Source organism: Gymnodraco acuticeps, unplaced genomic scaffold (assembly GCF_902827175.1).
Source record: "Gymnodraco acuticeps unplaced genomic scaffold, fGymAcu1.1, whole genome shotgun sequence".
In the NCBI taxonomy this organism is placed as follows: domain Eukaryota; kingdom Metazoa; phylum Chordata; class Actinopteri; order Perciformes; family Bathydraconidae; genus Gymnodraco; species Gymnodraco acuticeps.
In genome coordinates, this window is record NW_022992095.1 from 179,380 (window position 1) to 197,993 (window position 18,614).

The 18,614-nt window shown below is 40.9% G+C and overlaps 2 protein-coding genes across 2 annotated transcripts in view; both read right to left on the reverse strand.

The window, feature by feature from the left end:
• The window catches only part of usta (uronyl 2-sulfotransferase a), a 56,268-nt gene extending 50,343 nt beyond the window's left edge, over positions 1 to 5,925 (reverse strand). Inside the window, exon 1 of the mRNA XM_034202788.1 lies at positions 5,450 to 5,925. Within this exon, the coding sequence (XP_034058679.1) occupies positions 5,450 to 5,684 (235 nt within the window). The 5' untranslated portion in view covers positions 5,685 to 5,925. The remainder of the gene's footprint in view (positions 1 to 5,449) is intronic.
• Positions 5,926 to 8,248: 2,323 nt separating this feature from the next.
• sash1a (SAM and SH3 domain containing 1a) overlaps positions 8,249 to 18,614 on the reverse strand; it is a 167,066-nt gene continuing 156,700 nt past the window's right edge. Inside the window, 6 exon segments of the mRNA XM_034202749.1 lie at positions 8,249 to 10,915; positions 11,522 to 11,653; positions 13,766 to 13,891; positions 13,893 to 14,779; positions 17,474 to 17,602; positions 18,156 to 18,306. Coding sequence (XP_034058640.1) covers positions 10,655 to 10,915; positions 11,522 to 11,653; positions 13,766 to 13,891; positions 13,893 to 14,779; positions 17,474 to 17,602; positions 18,156 to 18,306 — 1,686 coding nt within the window. The 3' untranslated portion in view covers positions 8,249 to 10,654.

Genomic DNA, 18,614 nt, shown 5'->3' on the forward strand with positions numbered 1-18,614 from the left:
GGTGTTGGGTGGATGCAAAATATTATTCCATCTTCACCCCTTAAACGTGACATTACCTTAGAGCAGCAGTCTTAAGTATTCAATTTATGCATGTTTTTGCTTCGGTTTGCCAGCTCTGCTCAAATATTGCTCTTTCAAAAAACTAAAATAATAGGATTGAGGGAATAAATAGGCATTTCAAGTATTTCTCCACATGACCAACTTGAGCCCACAGTCTGCCTGATTATTTTAAAATCTGGAATGACAGCTTGACCAACACTTGCCTGGTTTTTAATTTGTTTGACACTTTGGTAAATTGCCTGAACTCTGTCCCTTTGAACCAAGAGTCTGTTTCACTAAATGTGTCACTTTGAAGAACAGAATATGACCGGATGAAATAAAGACCTCAGTTTTAATATCCTCCAACAGGAAGCGGGCGTTCTGGTGTGAATGGAGTGGCGAGGTTGCTTCAAAAATCACACTTCAATGTTAGCCTCGCTTAACAAAGCTGTTTTGCTTAAGTGAAGTTTGTGTGTCACTCTCTTCAAAAAACAAGTGAGTTATGATCTAAGAAAGGAGATATTTTATCTACCACAATGTGATGAGAGGATATTTATCTTTCATTTTTCCTTCAAGTTGCTTAATGCTTTTTCATTACTTCAAGGCAATAGTATTTGCTTCATGAAGACATTGATGAACGTTGTTATTGAATAAGTATAACATGTGGTCGCAATAGCACATCAAATATACTGTATTCTACACACATGGTTCAATGTAACATATTTCAGAACTTTGGCTTTTGATTATATATTCAAGCTAGTCTGAATGAATGGTCCCTCCAGCGTGTCTAGCAGTTTTGAAGAGTTTAAACTCAAACATGTCAGTGTCTATCCAATCAGAACTTGTAATTAGCAAAGTGTACAGCATCACTGAAGCACTTTGCATTGTCCACATCAAGCTCACAGCAAGCAACCTTTCACGTTCCCTCTCTGTATTACTCCCCACACTTTCTTCTGAGTGTAAAGTTTATTTAAAATCACGACTCATACCCAATTATACCACTATACTTTATTTGAATTCATAGTTGGTTTTCATTCACTTACTGGCCAGCAATACTGTTAATTAAACAGAAACTGAAGGGAGGAGAGAGGCTCCCTCTGTGTCCACACATACCTGTCTAATCCTCAACACTTCCCTGGACAGTTACTGACACGTTTAATTTCATTTCATTTTTATTTGTCTCGCTCATGGTACGCAAAACCAAATGTACAATAATTGCCAACAAAACATGACTAAAACACCATTGAGCGAAAAGGAGCAGTGACAAGAATACAATCTTATGTGACCTGCCCCTTTCTAAAAAAAACAAAATAAATACAAATAGATGGTCTGCCCTTCATAATAATTTTTTTTTTTTTTCACAGCCAAGCATAACAGTATCTTAGGATACTAAGAGAAACACAAAAAAATACTTATTTCCTACTTGACGGTTAACGGAAAGAAACAAAACAACAAAAAACATCACATGTATAAGGAAAAGAAAAGTGCAACACCCTCATCTGAGTCCTACTGGAAGTTCAATTAATTTGTGTGAGTATTTTATGGTTTTTAACGTGTTAATGAATCATGTAGGGAGGATCATGAACCGTACAAACACAGAGCAAGGCCTGTGTCCTTAAGAGTCCTCGAAAGTACATTACATGTGTTCACATGGAGGGTTTCGGCACACTATATCCTGGCTAAACCAGAAAGATCCATCTCAATAACTAGGAGATTTAAGAGAACAGAGAACGATCCTTCGACTGTTTGGCTCTCTTGGCTCTGAAGAACTACAAGAGGATGACGTGCAATATTGAAAACAGCTAAAGCTGGCTCCATGGCTTCAAACTCTTGAATGGGCGAGTCTTTGCTAAATCCTTTCATATTTCACTCTAAATATGTTGCATTTTAACCAAACTGGGGCCAATTGAGACCATATACAGAGTCCAGAAATGACTACTAATCACTTAGTCACAGTCAGGGTGGCCAACAGTGGTAGAAATAATTATCCACTTCAAAAACAGAACTTGGAGCTTCTCAAGAATCTGCTACACAGTCAGGTGTGATTTGGGTTCCCACATAAAGTCACACACAATATTGCAAGACAGACACAGCACTCATAGGGTTTTTGGCAAGGTTGCTGGATTGGTAAAGGTAATAGTGAAAGGAGATTAAGAAAGTGTGAGAGAGTCCATGACAGGCAATCGACCCGGGACCCACGTTTGAGTTTCTGCAGTTAAACGCTGAGTGACACGCTCAAACACCAACCTCCCCGCTGGCCCAAACAAAACAGAGTCTGTTCCCCTCTAAAGAGCGTTGGACTGAAACACACACATGCAAAATGCACATGCACACACACTCACACAAAATGAACTATTCTCTTTCCCGTACACACCCACGGCCACATTAACTTACACCACCAGGAACCTTCACATTCATCTTGGCACAGTGCAGTCACAAGTAACACAAGTATAGATGCTCAAAACTTGCAGTTAGATTCCCCGTCACACACAAGCAGTTATCAAAAGGCATTCATCTCCCGTCTTTTTCTCGTTAGTTCCAGTTTCCAATTCCAGTTTGTGGGCTGGAGTTTTCAGTTCCCTTCTTTCACAACCTGTTACTCTGTCCCATCCATGACTGGACAGAAAAAAAGTAGATTGAAGACTGGAAGAGAGACTCTGTAATTGATGGGGGTAAGGGTGACAGAGAAAAAACCTGTGGAACATTCATTTCTATGCCCAAATAACTTTCCTTCAAACCAGTTCAAAACATAAGAATATTCTGCACAGGAAGCTCTTCCTTCCTTTCAACCAGATGTCTTGATGTTCTACCCAAGACTACATCTGAAGCCTATGGATCTAAAGTTCCCTCTACTTCTCTTCTCCCGTACAACATGAATTACTTCTCTGAAAACAACACAACAAGTTTTACCTCAACAGTCATATAAATCCCACTTAAAAAATGATCATACATAAAGCAAATACGACTTATTAATCACTTTAACGTGTCATTTATCCACTAGCCGTCTTCAGATTGTGGAACAAAGCACTTTCTCCTCGCCCCATCATCGTAATGAGCAGAGAAGATTACTCACCATGACCCTGACGGAGGTGCTACAGTGTGTTTGTGTCACTGTTACATAAGTACCCCCCCCCTGAGGTCAATAGAGTATAGAGGAGTCAGTGTGTGAGACAGGCTCAGGCCCTTAGGGTCTCTGTGCTCCAGTCAAGATCACGTCATGCAGGTGGGCCCACTCATTCATCTTTTAATAGAGGGGCTCGCTGCTCTCATGGCCTACATGCTGAATTATGACGGTGTAAATATTAGATTTGTCTGCATCTGTTTGCTGGTCTGGTTGTGCTAATAGTACATATTTTTGCTTTATCCTGTATGATAAGGGGTTTGAGATTCAACTTATAACTTGTGTGTGTGTGTGTGTGTGTGTGTGTGTGTGTGTGTGTGTACCTTTAGGTTGCAGAGCATTCTTAGAAGCAGAGTGCTTCTTAGTGAGGGAATAAGTGTAAGATAAATTACAGCAGTCACTGTGCCCATTACAGTGGCTTTTGGAAATTACTGAAAATTAATAATGTATTGTATTGACTGCTGCAACATCTAAATCACATTTAGGGCTGCAATGATTCTTTGGAGTGACTATGCTTCAGTGTGTATATAGAGTCTGCACGGGCACTAACGCTGCATTTTTAGATTAAAATAAAGCTTTAAAACTGGCTTTCAATTTGTTCAGCACATTATTTAAAAAAACATTGTTCCTGTACTTTAAATTCTACATATGGCAAATGTATGTGTTTGTTTTGCAACACTTGACCAAATCACAATGATTTTCTGACAGCTGATGTGTGCAAGCGTGTGTGTGTCCACAGGAAACCAATCTGACCCACGAGATTAGTGGCTGACTTGGTGAGTGACTCTTATTCTGTTCCAGATGTTTATCACGTCATAAAGCCTCAAGCCCTCTGCGAGAAATAGGTAGGAACACAAACTCCTTTCAACACACAAACACATGTCCCAGCTGCATCCCGAGTTGTAGCAGTGACAGACAGACATGTCGATAAGAAGTGTATCAGCCACACACACACACACACACACACACACACACACACACACACACACACACACACACACACACACACACACACACACACACACACACACACACACACACACACACACCACACACACACACACACACACACACACACACACACACACACACACACACCACACACACACCACACACCACACACCACACACACACACACACACACACACACACACACACACACACACACACACACACACACACACACACACACACACACACACACACACACACACACACACACACACACACACACACACACACAACACACACACACACACACACACAACACACACACACACAACACACACACACACACACACACACACACACACACACACACACACACACACACACACACACACACACTTAAAATATTGATATATCTAATCCAGCCTGACATCAGAACAGAGCTGTCATATGTCTTATCGTGTCTTCTTGTTATCACTTGGTAAAGCATAATGATAGTAATATAAGTGCCAAGTCATATCTAGGGAAATATCATTTTGTGTGATCTCAAGTATTCCCTTCAGGGTAGTTATTTGAAATGTATTTGATATGAATCATATCAGAACAGACAACTCCACATTCCCTTTACTGTATCAATTATCTTATCAATCAAGTCCAAGTCATAGCATTTTCTCCTCTACTAAAACACCAGCATACATTTAGCCTTTAGAACACTGTTGCGCTTGTTCCACCGGTGCCAGTCGTGCGTAATGAGCGCCGTGTGGCTGGAGCGCATCAGCTGGCTGTACAAGAAGAGGTGTCAGTCATAATCCACATACAGTATGAATCTTTGCAGTTGCTAAATTCTTGTTACCATAATAGATCCCAATCTACCTCGGACAAGTCAGAACTGATATCCAAATGTTGCAAAGAGGAGTGCATTCCTTTAGGTTTTTAGTGTGAATTAGTGGACTTTTAAAGAACGGAGGGATATTACATTTTAAAAACAGAGACAGCTGTGCACATTCAAATATAAGTATTTCCGCATTTAGTTGAATGCGTCTAAATTAGGTTCGCTTGGAGCAACTTTGTGGTTTAAGGGTTATGAATGATGAAAATAAATTAACTTTGAGGTAAATGGGGTCGCTGGGACACTTAGCCTCCGGTTGCATTCACAAAAGAGACTTTTTCCCAGAAGCCAGCGAGAGGTTCAAACGTTGATAATCCTCTTTTCTTTTTGGATCAACTTTAATTTAAAGATCTAACCGAAGCAGGACGTGTAGACTTTCAGTGCAACTTCTATTAAAAAAACTATCTTTGATGACGCGCTTAAGCCAGCAGAGGAAAATGAAAAGTTCTTACCGAGATACTGTCGGATGTCCAGCAGGATTTTTGGGGGTCCTCCGTTCAGCTGGTAAAACAGAGAGGCGAAACAGAAGAGGAACAGCGTAGCCATGCAGAAACCATAACCTCGCAAGGAAAATCGCAGCGGTAGGGCAGAGAGTAAGCTGTACTTTCTGTTGTTTCGCTCTCTAACGTGGTTGGGAGTCTGGTTGTTGTTGCTGTGAAGGGAACTGCTGCTGAAATTCTTCATCATCTCCTCCTCACAAAGTGCCGTGAAAAGTCACCCATCCGCATGTGGAAAGTGAAACTTGTCGCTTAGAGAGCATTTGAGTCGGACGGCCAGTTGTTTTGGAGACGCGCAGGCTCTCCTCAGCTGCCGCAGCCACGGGGTTGTTTTCTGCGCACAGCGTTTCGCTTCTGCTCGGTCCCTCTCGTTTGCCCTCGTTGGATAAGTGTTCCTTCCTTCCGTGCTTCCAGCCGAGTTAAGGGTCCATCCTTCTGCTCAGAGTCTTTTGGGTGTCAGATTACTGAACGTGGAAAGAGGAAAAACTTCCACCTCATACAAGATTTGGTTTGGAATCAAGTGCGTAAAACAGCGTCACCCAGTGTTCGGGGAGGGAGGGGGCAAGTAGTCGGTGGGCATTAATTGAAACGAGTTTGATTTGTAGCAGCCAAGAGACTGATAGGAGACTGTGGAAAGAGTTCTGCGAATTTACAAGTTTCATTTCAGTGAAGTGGAAGTTTCATTTAGCCTTATCCTTAACCAAAGCCTCGACAATATGATGACAATACAAGTCTGTAGTAGTTTATTAATGATTTTGAAATATGACATGATATTGAAATGTCTTCATTGTTAATAGAAACGCCACAGTGACCTATTTCCTGTGGTTATTATAAAATGGAACAGGCTGTGTTACTACATTAGATACGGGCGTATATCTTTGATGTGTTGAAAAGAAGGCGAGATCAGTATCTGCTCACTTCTCTGTGTGTGTTCTCCTTCCCCTGAGGCCAGCTGTAAGGAACACTGAGCCATATATTTTTCCACAGCAGGGGCCAGAACCCACCATTAGACTACAACTGCACTTAGGCGACAGACAACCGTCATTCAACACAATAACAACCTCGCCTGAGACTTTCACTGGTGACGGATACGGAGCAACAACGACTGTGAGAAACACTTTGGCTTAAAAAACTAAATGTATTAAAGAGCACATTCATTCTACGATGGGCCCATTGCCTCAGATCTTCCTCAGGTAAAGGATCTGTGAATCGTAGGAGTAGAGTATTTTCCAAGCTAGGCAGAAAAAGTGTGAATTCATTATGGGTTTATGGCCCAATCTCCCCTGCAGCACAGCAGTTTATTACACAGTAAGGATGTCAGTAAGGTCGCTGTTGTAAACCAGGTTTAGAACTACTGGCAGTGGGACTACATTGTTTTGTATTTCTGGTGTCATTTTACCTTTATTTTGACTGTGGAAAAAAAGCGAAGCACCTGAAGGAAGCATGCACAAACTCTGACATTAAATTCTACCCACCTGTTATTACTAAGGTTGTGTGCACTCTGCTAACGTCATACTAGGGTAAACATTATTATTGTAAAAGTAGTAGTAGAAGGGGAGAAAATAACTTCATTTTGGCAGGACAATCACACATTTGAGCATGGCCCACTGCGCTCACTTAAATGAGTTTAGCCTTGCATAGTGAAAATCAATAGGATCGTGTGCAAGGGGAATAAACATGGGGGCTACAAATTCACATATTTGGATTTGCCGTCAAACTTAAGTCAGACTTCAACATCACAAACTTTTAGAGGAACTCCTTAAGTGACTTCAGATCTCTCTCGAGGGAAATTAGTAGCAAGTGAATGTCCCAATAAGAATCAATAAAAGTGTGACTCACCTTTACTGGTGAGGAATCATTGGCATCATAATGAATATGTTCACTCTTCTGTGCCAGCTAATAATTATGAAATAATGATCCTGACACAAACGCTCAAAACTGATTGTTTGATTTATTGAAGGAATATTAAAATTCATTCTGAATATCTTTGCTTCTAAATATTGTGATCCCACAGCAGATTCTCATCATCGATTGTATACGGACACAAATGAAGCCGTGCATGAACGCCGCAGAGGAAAACGGTTCAGAGTAATGTGAATAAACCCGAGCCTGAAAGCCTTCATTGCATTACGGTCTCGTCCTTTCCTCCTGAGAAAGTTTAAAATGGATGAGCAATTGTATCTGTTGGAGTGAAGTGGAAGCTAACCGCACATTACATCTGTGTGAAGGACAATTATTGCTCAGCGGCTGCTTTCTAAAAAGTTACTAACCAAGGACGACCCAATAAACAAGTTTTGTTGCTTTTCTTCCTGAAATAAATGCTTGTTCAGTTGTGTTTGTTTCCACTCAGAAGAATGCCAAACACCAGCATAGAGAGGAGTTATGAGAGTTCAATCTCAGAGGCAGTCTGTTGGGACATTTTTATCAAATTGGGTTCACGGTCTGGTGCCCACCTATTTGGGGCTTTTTGACATGAATAAGATTGGAAAATCCTTTTTGTGGTTTCATTGATAACAGCTGCTCTTCAACACGAACCAGACTCTCCTGTCTTCGTCCCGATGAACATATGTGAGAAGTTTTTTTAAAATGATGCATTACAAGACAACGCTTTTTTTGAGCTCCTTGCTTTAACCGTCTAGTAAGTACAGTAGTTGTTATTCAGAGTCTTGTATTTTTGTATTTTTTTTACCTGTGTGTGTGTGTGTGTGTGTGTGTGTGTGTGTGTGTGTGTGTGTGACAATCAGAAGGCCAGTGTATGGCAAGAAACAGTTTTTTATTATATTTCAGAATGACAAATAGTTATGGACATTACTTTTGTTGTTTCAATACACAAGCAAATCTGTATGGACAATCATTAGGTAGATGAAAACCAAATAAAATAATTTGTACACATATTTTACAATACATACTGTAGTTCCTCACTGGCTAAAGCAATATGCATTTTGCAGGAAGGTATTGCTATTCATATAGTACAGCTAATTACAGTCAATATGAAAAAAAAAGGCAAAAATAAGTTATATAAATATCAATTACATATACAGAATGTGCAGGTTTTGCTAAGCATTTCATATATGTAATTAATCATTTATTTTTACAAGACTGCAAAATAAACTGGAAGTGAGTAACTGGAACTGGTTAACCCGTGGATGTTAGCAAACTTGGCATTGGGAACTCAAAACTAAAATAAAATACCAGCATATCCTACTGAAACCCTTTGAAATACCTGACAACAATTGTCCATTAATGGACCTGTGAACAAAATGTAGCCAATTCTGCCTACAAACAGCTAGATTTACCCTCTAAAGTGCATTTACAGTGTCAGTATTTTCATTCTTTACAAAACACTTCTTGAGTCTCTTACTTTTAAAAAAATGAGCCCCAATCACGCTTTTTCAGAGCACCACTTTTGATTGAAGAAATAAAAGGCATCAAACATCTACCTATCAAGTGCCCACTGCAAAAAAAACATCCTCTAATTTTAGCAATACCACTTGGTCAAATTTTAAATATGAAGTCTTCAGGTCAGTTCTTAGTATGAAAGAACTCTGCTGTTAGAAATAATAGAAATAACACACACGTTAGCTCCATTTTATGCAGTGTGAAATGGAAGAGTGATACACATCCGGTTGTTTTTGTTTTCTGTTTTTAGCCCAAACTTTAGGTAACAGGCTATCCTGACACTGTTTCCCTGATTTACAAAACTATTTAGCGAAATGGTGTATGCTGGCCTTAGAGGTCAGATTTTCACCTGATAGAACTACATCTATCCTCAATGTGTTTGCTATAGCTACAGTATAATAAAGTCCCAAACAGCTTATTATCAAGCTATAAATCAAACACTTTAACCAAAGAGTAGACAGTCCAATAAATTCCAGATATGACAGCCGAGATGTCAGCCGTCTCTTTGGAACATTTCTATTTTCTCCCACAACCCTCTGCATGGAGCATGCACACCAACTGTGTGTTTAGCATGGGACGACGTGTGTGTCGTGTCTGGGGTTTAGTCGTTTAATTGTCATGTGATCTTTGAAACCACAATCCATCAGAGGCATGTGTTGTGCTCCACATCCATATGTGTGGCTGAAGTGATCTGGTTGAGTGTGACACATTCAGAGCAAACAGGCTTGAACTTTAAGCAGTTCAGCCTGGTGGTATAGTCCATACTATACAGGGTTAATGAAACTTTTCATTCATAATGGTAAGGCAACTTAAAACGTTCTTGGATACACAGGGAATGTTTTGTTTCTGTGAAAGCTGATTGTGATTACTGGAGCTTTCTCGAAGACTTATATTCAAACGGGCGCAGGCTGTGCATCCAAGATATGCAGTGAGATAGGACTTTTAATAAAATATGAAATATAAAGCTGTGATGTCAGCGGTTTCAGCTTAGGAATGACTGAGAGCGGGCCTCAAAATAAGGCTGCAACATTCAAAAGGCAAACAAAATGTTTAACATATAAATCATTTTAAAATGAAGATATGCGTTATGCTATAATACAGAAACATGATTCAAAATAAGCCATCTCAAAACCACCGTTCATCATAGTTTGGTGTATGTATTTAGTTGATAAAAGTCCAGATATTAAGTGAATTTTGTCATTGTGAATCCATTAGTGCGAATGAAACGCTGAATGAGGAGTAAATCACTTTGGCCAAGCTACTTCCTTAAAAGACAGTCATATAACGTTGCCTCGCCACAAAAGATGAAAACGAAGCACTTTTGAAATATGCAGGAAGTAAAACGTCTTTCTGTATTTAAAAAACATCCATCCTACAAAAGAGTGTGCTTTCTTCCTTCAAGGCGGATCCAAGTCTTTATTTTAAGACTTTGGGGGTGTCTTCAGAAAGGAAGCCATCCCACAGAGTGAGTCTACAGTCTTCTTTTAAAAAGGCATCTGATATCTTGACTTGGCTGCAGGAGGATCTCCTCAGTGCCGTAAACATTTGAGAAAAAGAGTGATGAGGAGAATCAGAGAGCAGGGAGGCTCACTTTCAGTCTTTGACACATGCGAGACAGGAAGTACTGCAATGCTGTGGTCACTCGTTCGATCTGCGAGTCCTGTGGCCGATTTGTCTTTGGCCGCATACTGACCATGTTTAAAAAAAAAAAAAAATAGATGCTGACCAGTGAGTTGATACCTGTTATTTTATCCAAGCATGTTAGGACTGCCCCTCTCTGTGGGAGCCGACCAATCGGGCCTCACTGACCAGGCGGCGGGCGTGTCTCTCATCTCGCACCCCCGCATCCCACACACCGCTCTCTGTTAACAAGGCCACGCCCCTCAGCGTGTCGATTCCCGCCGCCGCCAGAGGTGTGGCGTACATGGGGAGGCCGATGGAGGTGAGCCAATCAGAAACTGTGCTGATGTTAGCTGAGGGCAGAGGCTTCCGGCACATTTCTGTCAAACCTCCAGAAGGGATCTGAGTGACAAAATGGGGTAAAAAGGGATGAGTTACTGTAGCTACTCTGATATTGTCACTTTACTGAACATACATATAGATTAGTGGTAAACAAGCATTAATTCACCAAATCTGCGACCATGTACGTGCATGAATCTAAGCATTCAGACACACAACTTGACAAACACTTGACCTTCATGCTTAGTTTGAGCCTCCTAAGGTGAAAACTGTAGCTGCCAAATGGTGAGGACATATTTGTTTTGTCCCACCAACTGACTAGAGCTTTTCAGGCAACTTGGATTTTTTCTGCCAAATCATGCCATCGATATGGGGTAAAGATAAACCTACTAGGTCTTCAGACAGCATTAGTCTACTAAAACCCATAATACATAAATAATTCCCTTTTAAAAGTATATCTCACCCAGCTTGTTTAATGTTTAAGCAGGCATAATAATGATAGCTTCTCAATCAGGGGGCCATCATTGGCTGGAGGGAAATGGCTGTTATAACTGGCCAGTCTTCATTGTTAATTCTTATAAAAGCGTAACTTTATCTCACTTTATAACTCCTAAACATAGTCTCCATTGATTTAAATGTCTTTTTGGAAAATCAGTGCTGTTCTCTTACGGCCATGCGTTGTTGTTTACGGAGCTCTTTGACTCGGAGCTGGTCCAGGGTGGAGGCCACGTCCTTCACAGGCTGCGCCAAGTCCTCGGAGTAACGCTGCACCAGCGGCTTGGGGATGCCACAGCGGCCATGCTGGAGGAAAGACGGGAACAGAGGGACATTAGACATATACAAACTGAACGGGGAAAACATTTCAACAATAAAAATAAATTTACATTTTCAAAAAGAAGACTTTCTGTCACATTTTGATGTTTCAGAAAGCAGTACAAAGGCAACCAGTGAGACAACATGAAGTGTTCTGATATTAGGGATAATTTTTGACTCATTACGGTGATAATGAGGACACAGATCGGGTTGTTCATGAACAAATGAAGCAGGCTAATGGCATCAAATTACCTCTTTAAGAACATCATCTGATTTCAAGAGGTGTTAGTGAATATAGGAATATAGACACTATAATTCAATTCAGGCCAGTATCCTTTTGTTCTGGCTCCTATTCAAAGCATCACTGATAGTACTTTTTTTCTCACAAAAATATGAGGATGGGAGAAAGATACAGGATTTTAGCAATTGTATGAGCAATCGCCGTGTGAAGGATAAAGCCAGGCAGAAAGCTTGGCTCAACTTTTTGAACACGTTTTCTTTCTCTCTTTGTGTAGACACCTGGAGCAATGGCAGGTTTCCAGCTAAGCCTGGTTGTGGTTGGCTGAACTGGACCGGAGGTCTTTTGAGGATCAAAGGGTGGGTGGATGGAGCAACTGATCTCTCTGGAGAGACGTATGGAGAGCAGGTCATACAAGCCTACCGTTCACTCTTCCTGGGATAAACAGGGCCAGATGGCTTTAGGTCGCCAACAATGGACACATTTCAGAATGTATAATGATGTTATCCTCTTTAAACATGCGTAGGGCAAGGGCTGGATATCATTTGGAATATTCTATTCCCTCCCAGTATGATTTCTGAGATTTGATCGCTTTACTACAATCGTACTGTTTTGAGTTTTGAAAAGACAACAAATATTTTATAAGGAGTAATATAAAACATTCAAAGCATTTAATACTTTACTGTTTTAAATACTCAATGCTATGGACACGATTAATTTAAAAAATCAGTAGCCAGATTATGATTATGATTCTCAATTATTACAAAAAATGCACTGCTTGATCAGTAAACTATTTTAAAATGTTGTCTGCAGTTTTAACCTGTGTGACCTTTGAAACTATGAGTGCATTTACTGTATTGTGCGAACTCCCGCCCTCCATGTTTCTACAGTGTGTCTCTCATGTCCCTGCCAAACCACTTCTGACTAACAGGAATCCACCAGGGCTGTGCTGTGGTCCCACACATATTTCTCACCTCATCTCTTGATGTTTGTTGTTTTCCTGCCAGTGTTGGGGCTCCACCATGTTAAAGGGGCCCAGCCGGGTCTGGCGGGTGGCAGAGGGTTTTATAACCCTGTCTGCCTTCAGTAAGATTCAGCTTATAAACGTAATAGTCTGAACCGCATCATAGTAAGACTCAGTCCTTATTGTTTCCCTGAGCTCCAGGCAGCGTACTTACTTTTGTGAAACACACACTAACAAATGCACTTGCATAGAAATAAGCATCTGCACACAAAAAGAAACGCACACACTTTAGACTCTATTAGTCTCTATTTTTAAACTAAATGAGTCCCAAAACAAGCTGCTGGTGTTGTTGGGACAGTCATTTAGATCTAAGCTGCAGTATAAAATTATGACTGAGTAAGGCATGTTACGTTGCTAAACTCAAAGAGCCTGACGCCAGAAAGTATTGCCCTGAGGAGCCCATTTTCAAATTAACCATGGAAATATGACTTCATATGATTACGTCATGTGTTGGCTCAGATGTTTTTTTTTAATAGAACACCTTAACCCCTCTATATACTTTAGTGCGTATATGTTTATTTTAATTATCAGCATAACAACTTATGTGAGAGTGTATAAAGATTTCCTAATGTTTAAATACTGAAGGACTCAAGTTTGGTAGTCTTTTTACTTTGAGTAGGAGGTCTTATTGCCAACATCTGGCCACATGGTCTGAAGTCCATAAGGTTGTATCAACTGAATATAATAATAATATAATAATCAATGTAATGTAATGAATAGATTTTTTTTCTGTTTAGTTATTGATCTGCTTTAAAACCAAAATCATTGCAAATATATTGGTAATAAGATCAATTGTGAGGTGATTCTTCATGTCATGGATTAACGGAACTTTACTAACCTTGTCAGAGTAGGGCTCCTCAGTGAGATCGATGCCCTCGGCCTCCAGCCGTTGTTCCAGGAGGGTCAGCAGGTCAGGGCCCATCTTGGCATGGGAGACCTTCCTCGCAACAGCCACCTTGCCCCCCCAGATCTGAGAACCACGGGGGCTGCACAGCTGGGGGAGTGCCTGAGTCCTCGCCCATGGAGGAGGAGGAGGAGGAGGTGGCACAGGGGCTGGCGGGGGTGCTGGGGCTCTTGGCAGGCAGAGCAGGGGCCCCGAAGCTCGGGCTGCTGCTGCGGATTACAGGGCTGCTGGGGTAAGAGCGGTTGAGGGAGTGGGTCGGGGAGGGAGTGGGTGATGGTGAAGAGGGCAGGGAGAGAGGGGGGTGACGCAGGCCGTTGACCAGTCTTTCCCTCGACTTCTTAGCAGGAACGGGGGGAGGGACTGGAGGCTTCTTGGCGTGAGTCCGGATCACCCTCTCCCCACTTGACTCAGGCGGACTTGAAGTGGGACTTGAGAGGAGCTCTGGAGGACTGCGGGTATGGGGAGGGGGACGAAGAGGCAGCTGGGAGGGCAGGGGGGGTCTTCCTTTTGGGCTCACTGTTGGGGTCCTGCTCTGAGCTGGGGAACCCTCATCTCTGCAGGCCTTGATGGGGCTACTGCTGCCTGATTTAGGTTCTTTCTTGGCACTGTTAAGCTCCACACTCAGATCCTTCTGCTCAAAGCTCTGGTCCAAGTGCATATCCCCCAGAGAGTGGGAGCGCTTCCAGGGGGCGGTGGTCTGCAGGGGTCCGTCCAGGTCCTCACAGCTGCGGCTGGCCGGGATGGGGGACCGTCTTTGGGCTTTGCGCAGCCCCAGCAGGTTGAAGCCCTTCAGGGAGGGTTTGATGAAAAAGCTTTTTGGGACCTTGCGCTGGTTCTTGTTGTTCTGCTGCAGAGCTTCTGTTGAGAGGGTCATGGGCAGGGTGGGGTAGTCGGGAGAATGGAGGCCGGCTGAGGAACGACTGGAACGGGATGCCTTCCTGCTCTTACCTGCAAAAGAAAAACATTGATCTTCTCTTAGTAATGACATCCAGACACTTTCACCCAAGTGCAACCAAGTCTTTGACGATTACAAGTTTGTACCCCTCTTTTGTGAAATGCTAACAATTAAACAGTTACTCCTCAGCTTGCTACGGCCATGACCTCATTAGTATAAAATAAGATCCATGTGAATATGACTCAGCAGCATTACTGTATTTTTCCACATGGCTGCCTTTTCCTTTATTTATGTTGAATCATGTATTTATATTATTAGAAAAACAAGCTCACTTTTCTTTTTTCAAACAAAGCTAAGTAGTTTTATATAAAAATCTACTCTTAATCATTACATCCTTTTTGTTAAATGCTTATCTGTAAACCCCAGTGAAAATCAGAGACATGTTTATGAAGAAGGGGAGGAGGCCCCCTGGGATATACAAATATTTTTGACTCGAGACCAAACTCGCTGATTTGTTGTTGTCATGGCAGCAATCACAAATGCAGATATCTCAACGGGAAGTTTCAGAAAACTGTGGAACAAAAGGTCGAAGCAACTTACCATCTCTTCTCTGGCTTACACAGCAAAATGGAGGGGTGAAATGGATGGGTGCCACAAAGTGTGGCTTGCCAAAGATTTTTTAATGTTGGAATGACAGAAAGGAGTTCAAAAGATGGAATGCCTCATGGTTTCTCAGTTTCCCAATGTTTGGCCAATTTGGATTGAGTGGTGATAAAACATTCAATTACTTAAATGTTCCAATAAATGCTATATTTACTTTAATCACCATGTTCACTTCAGACATTAGATTTTTAAAGTACATTTATGTATTTTACAGCAACATCATGAGTTATATAAGATATAATTGTCATCACTATGATTTGTTTTATAAAGTAAAATATAATAACAGTCTACAGAGTGAAACACAATTAACATAATATAACATTCATAAAAATGTATTAATATTTACATATAAATATGAGTAATCAAAGACTAATTTAAGATGTATGAGTTATTTTGTGTTACAAAAATTATAATCTAAAGGTGTGTCCTTAACATATGAGAATTAGTATGTGGATCACTGACTGAACATAATCATGATCTGCCTTTTACTTTACTGGGCACCACATTGTGTACGCATACGAAAGTGACGAGTTAAAGTTGATCAAATACAAAAGTTATTTGATGATGTAAATAAGAATTACAATATAAAGTTACAGTAAAACTAAACACATGTTTGTTAAAAGAAGCTGTTTTGATTAAAAGAGCATCAATTCAGGACTCAATAACTTTTCCCCAAAAGGAGGAAGTGCATTGTCTGCATAATGTATTTTAAATACTTTCTATGTTTTACATTTCAATCAAATATGTTTGCCAATCAGGAATATGCATTTACCGGTAGGAGCCCTGAGACGGCAAGAAGAGGTGCAGAATGTTCACTAAATGTTATGCAGCTGGTTTGCGAAAATAGTGTTTAGTGGCATGGAAGGAAAAACAGACAGAAAAAAGGTGAAACGTAAAAAATAAAGCAAGCCGCACCAAAGTCCTTTTTTAAAGAAGTGGCTTTTATTCCACAACTTAAATCTCTACGTTGGCAGATTGCACACTTTACTTTTGAAACTTGAATCAGACACATAAAAAGGAAACCAAGTAGTAACTCTGGAAACCAACAGATATAGAAAGTAGACAGAATTTGACAAAGCAGTGATTTATGAGTTATGGAGCTGTTAGAAAGCATGTTAGGAAGAAAGATAGCATACAGTCTTATGTGAGAGGATGAAACAGTTTAAAAAATAAAGACAAAATAAATCTCACAAATAAGACCTCAATAAACTTCTATATTCAGAACTCTTGCACAATCAATATACTAGTATTTTAAAATATGTTAATCTATTTTAGGCACATACTGTCGATTGTTTGTGCAACATGGTCACTATAAACACAAGAAAAAGTGACAGATTGAAATAGTATTCAGTATTCAGGCATCCAGATTTAAATGGCAGGTGTGCTCTGTTACCTGTCTGGTAAAACATTTGAAATCCTAATGAGCCTATAGAATCACCACTGCAAATAAAACAAGCATTTATGAACATGCTACTCTGCAAGCTCTTTTTCTATATTAAAAACACTTAACAGAAATACTCTATTAGCCCATATTCATCCTGCCGGTATCCTTTAACAAGCCGTGCATCCACAGGCGGAGGAGCTGAGAATCTGAGTCCAGGACTGGGCAGTGAGTTTGTTCTGTGCACTGGGGGGGGTCTCTCCCTCTGTGCTCCCATCATTGTGGGGTGGACTACGCTTAGTGGTCTTGGACCGGGCTTCCTCTCAGTTACAATTAGACTTTGGCACTGATGACACATAATGCCTATAAGATGGAAAGAGGGGTGAAGAAAGTAGAGTGAAAGGATAGTTAAAGTCTTTAGAGAATGAGGTGATAAGCAGTTCTTTTTCTACAGCACCGACTAGAGGAGAAAAGGAGAGGTTTAGGGGAAGCTATGGCAGACAAAGGAGCTTTCTGGATGGCAGGCGCTGGTCCAGAGGAGGGAGATGGGTGAGGAGTTGTAGAAGCATGGAAAGAGATGGAGCGGGCGCCCACAGAGGGAAAAGGAGAAGGAGTTGCTGTGGCTCTAGAGTACAGCTAGGCCAGACCCAAACTAGGTCCAAGCCTAGGGTCTAGCTGGTCTACACTACAAAGCTATCATTACCATTCTCCAGGTTCTCATTGCTCTCGTAGCAGCCGGAGTCTCGCGGGGAGTCTCCCACCAGCCCCCGGCCCTCACACAGCAGCTTCTCCTGGGAGCCCGACAGGCCGCTGCGCTCTGGATCACTGCTGCCTGAAAATACAAAGACACACACAAAACAGCAATATAATCAATATTATGGTTGAACATTATTCAAACACAACATTTGTTATGTTGTCTGCCTTTATTAGAAAGCCACAGTAGAGATTGGCAGCTCATGGTCAATGTATGGGTTATCCCTTTACAAATGATCAGGACTTAAGAATATATATTACTATTTTCCCAGATATCTGTCTCAATAAATAAACATTTGTTTGATATCCGTTTTGCCACACAGCTGAACTGTACGGGGACATTTTTTGTTTCAAAGGTTATTGAAAAATAAAAAACCTGCAGCTGATCCACTTATTGCATATTGCAATGGCTATGACAGGGATGTACTGTCTTTACTTAGGAATGACATAAACCTATACAATTCTACAGATGCTAACACAGATTCTTGCTTTAAAGTGAGAGTTCCTGCAAATAGATAGATTTTGGGCATATTTTAGTGAGACTAACCAGTAAAACCCAAGATCTTAACTCCTGGTTGTCAACCTTAATCAAAATAGTGTGGAGTGTGTTCTCACACGTTATTTCGACTTACTGTCATACTCCTGTAGCAGCTCTACGGCGGTGAGCAGCACGGCTCTGTGTTGAGGATCTTTGATGTTCAGCTCATCCAGGTCCTCCTCTTCCAGCAACTTGAACGTGTCCAGATCCTCGTAGCCGTTGAATAGGAAAGTGGGCATGTGCTCCTGTGTGAAATAAAGGTCACGTGTGAGTTTAAACTTTCTTTTGAGGGGCTAAGAATGATTATGTCATAATAAAACATACAATGCTGTATGATGTCCTTTTTGTTGTTCTGTTTATGTTTCATGTGGAACCTACTTGAGCAGGTCTCTCTTGAAAAAGAGATCAATGATCTCAATGGGATACACCTGGATAAATAAAGGTTTGAAATGAAATGAAACACTAGACTAAATAAAAATAACCTTTGGATATGAGTCATTAAACCAGTGAAAAAACGTTGGGCTAAAAACATTAAATATAGACATTGAGGTGA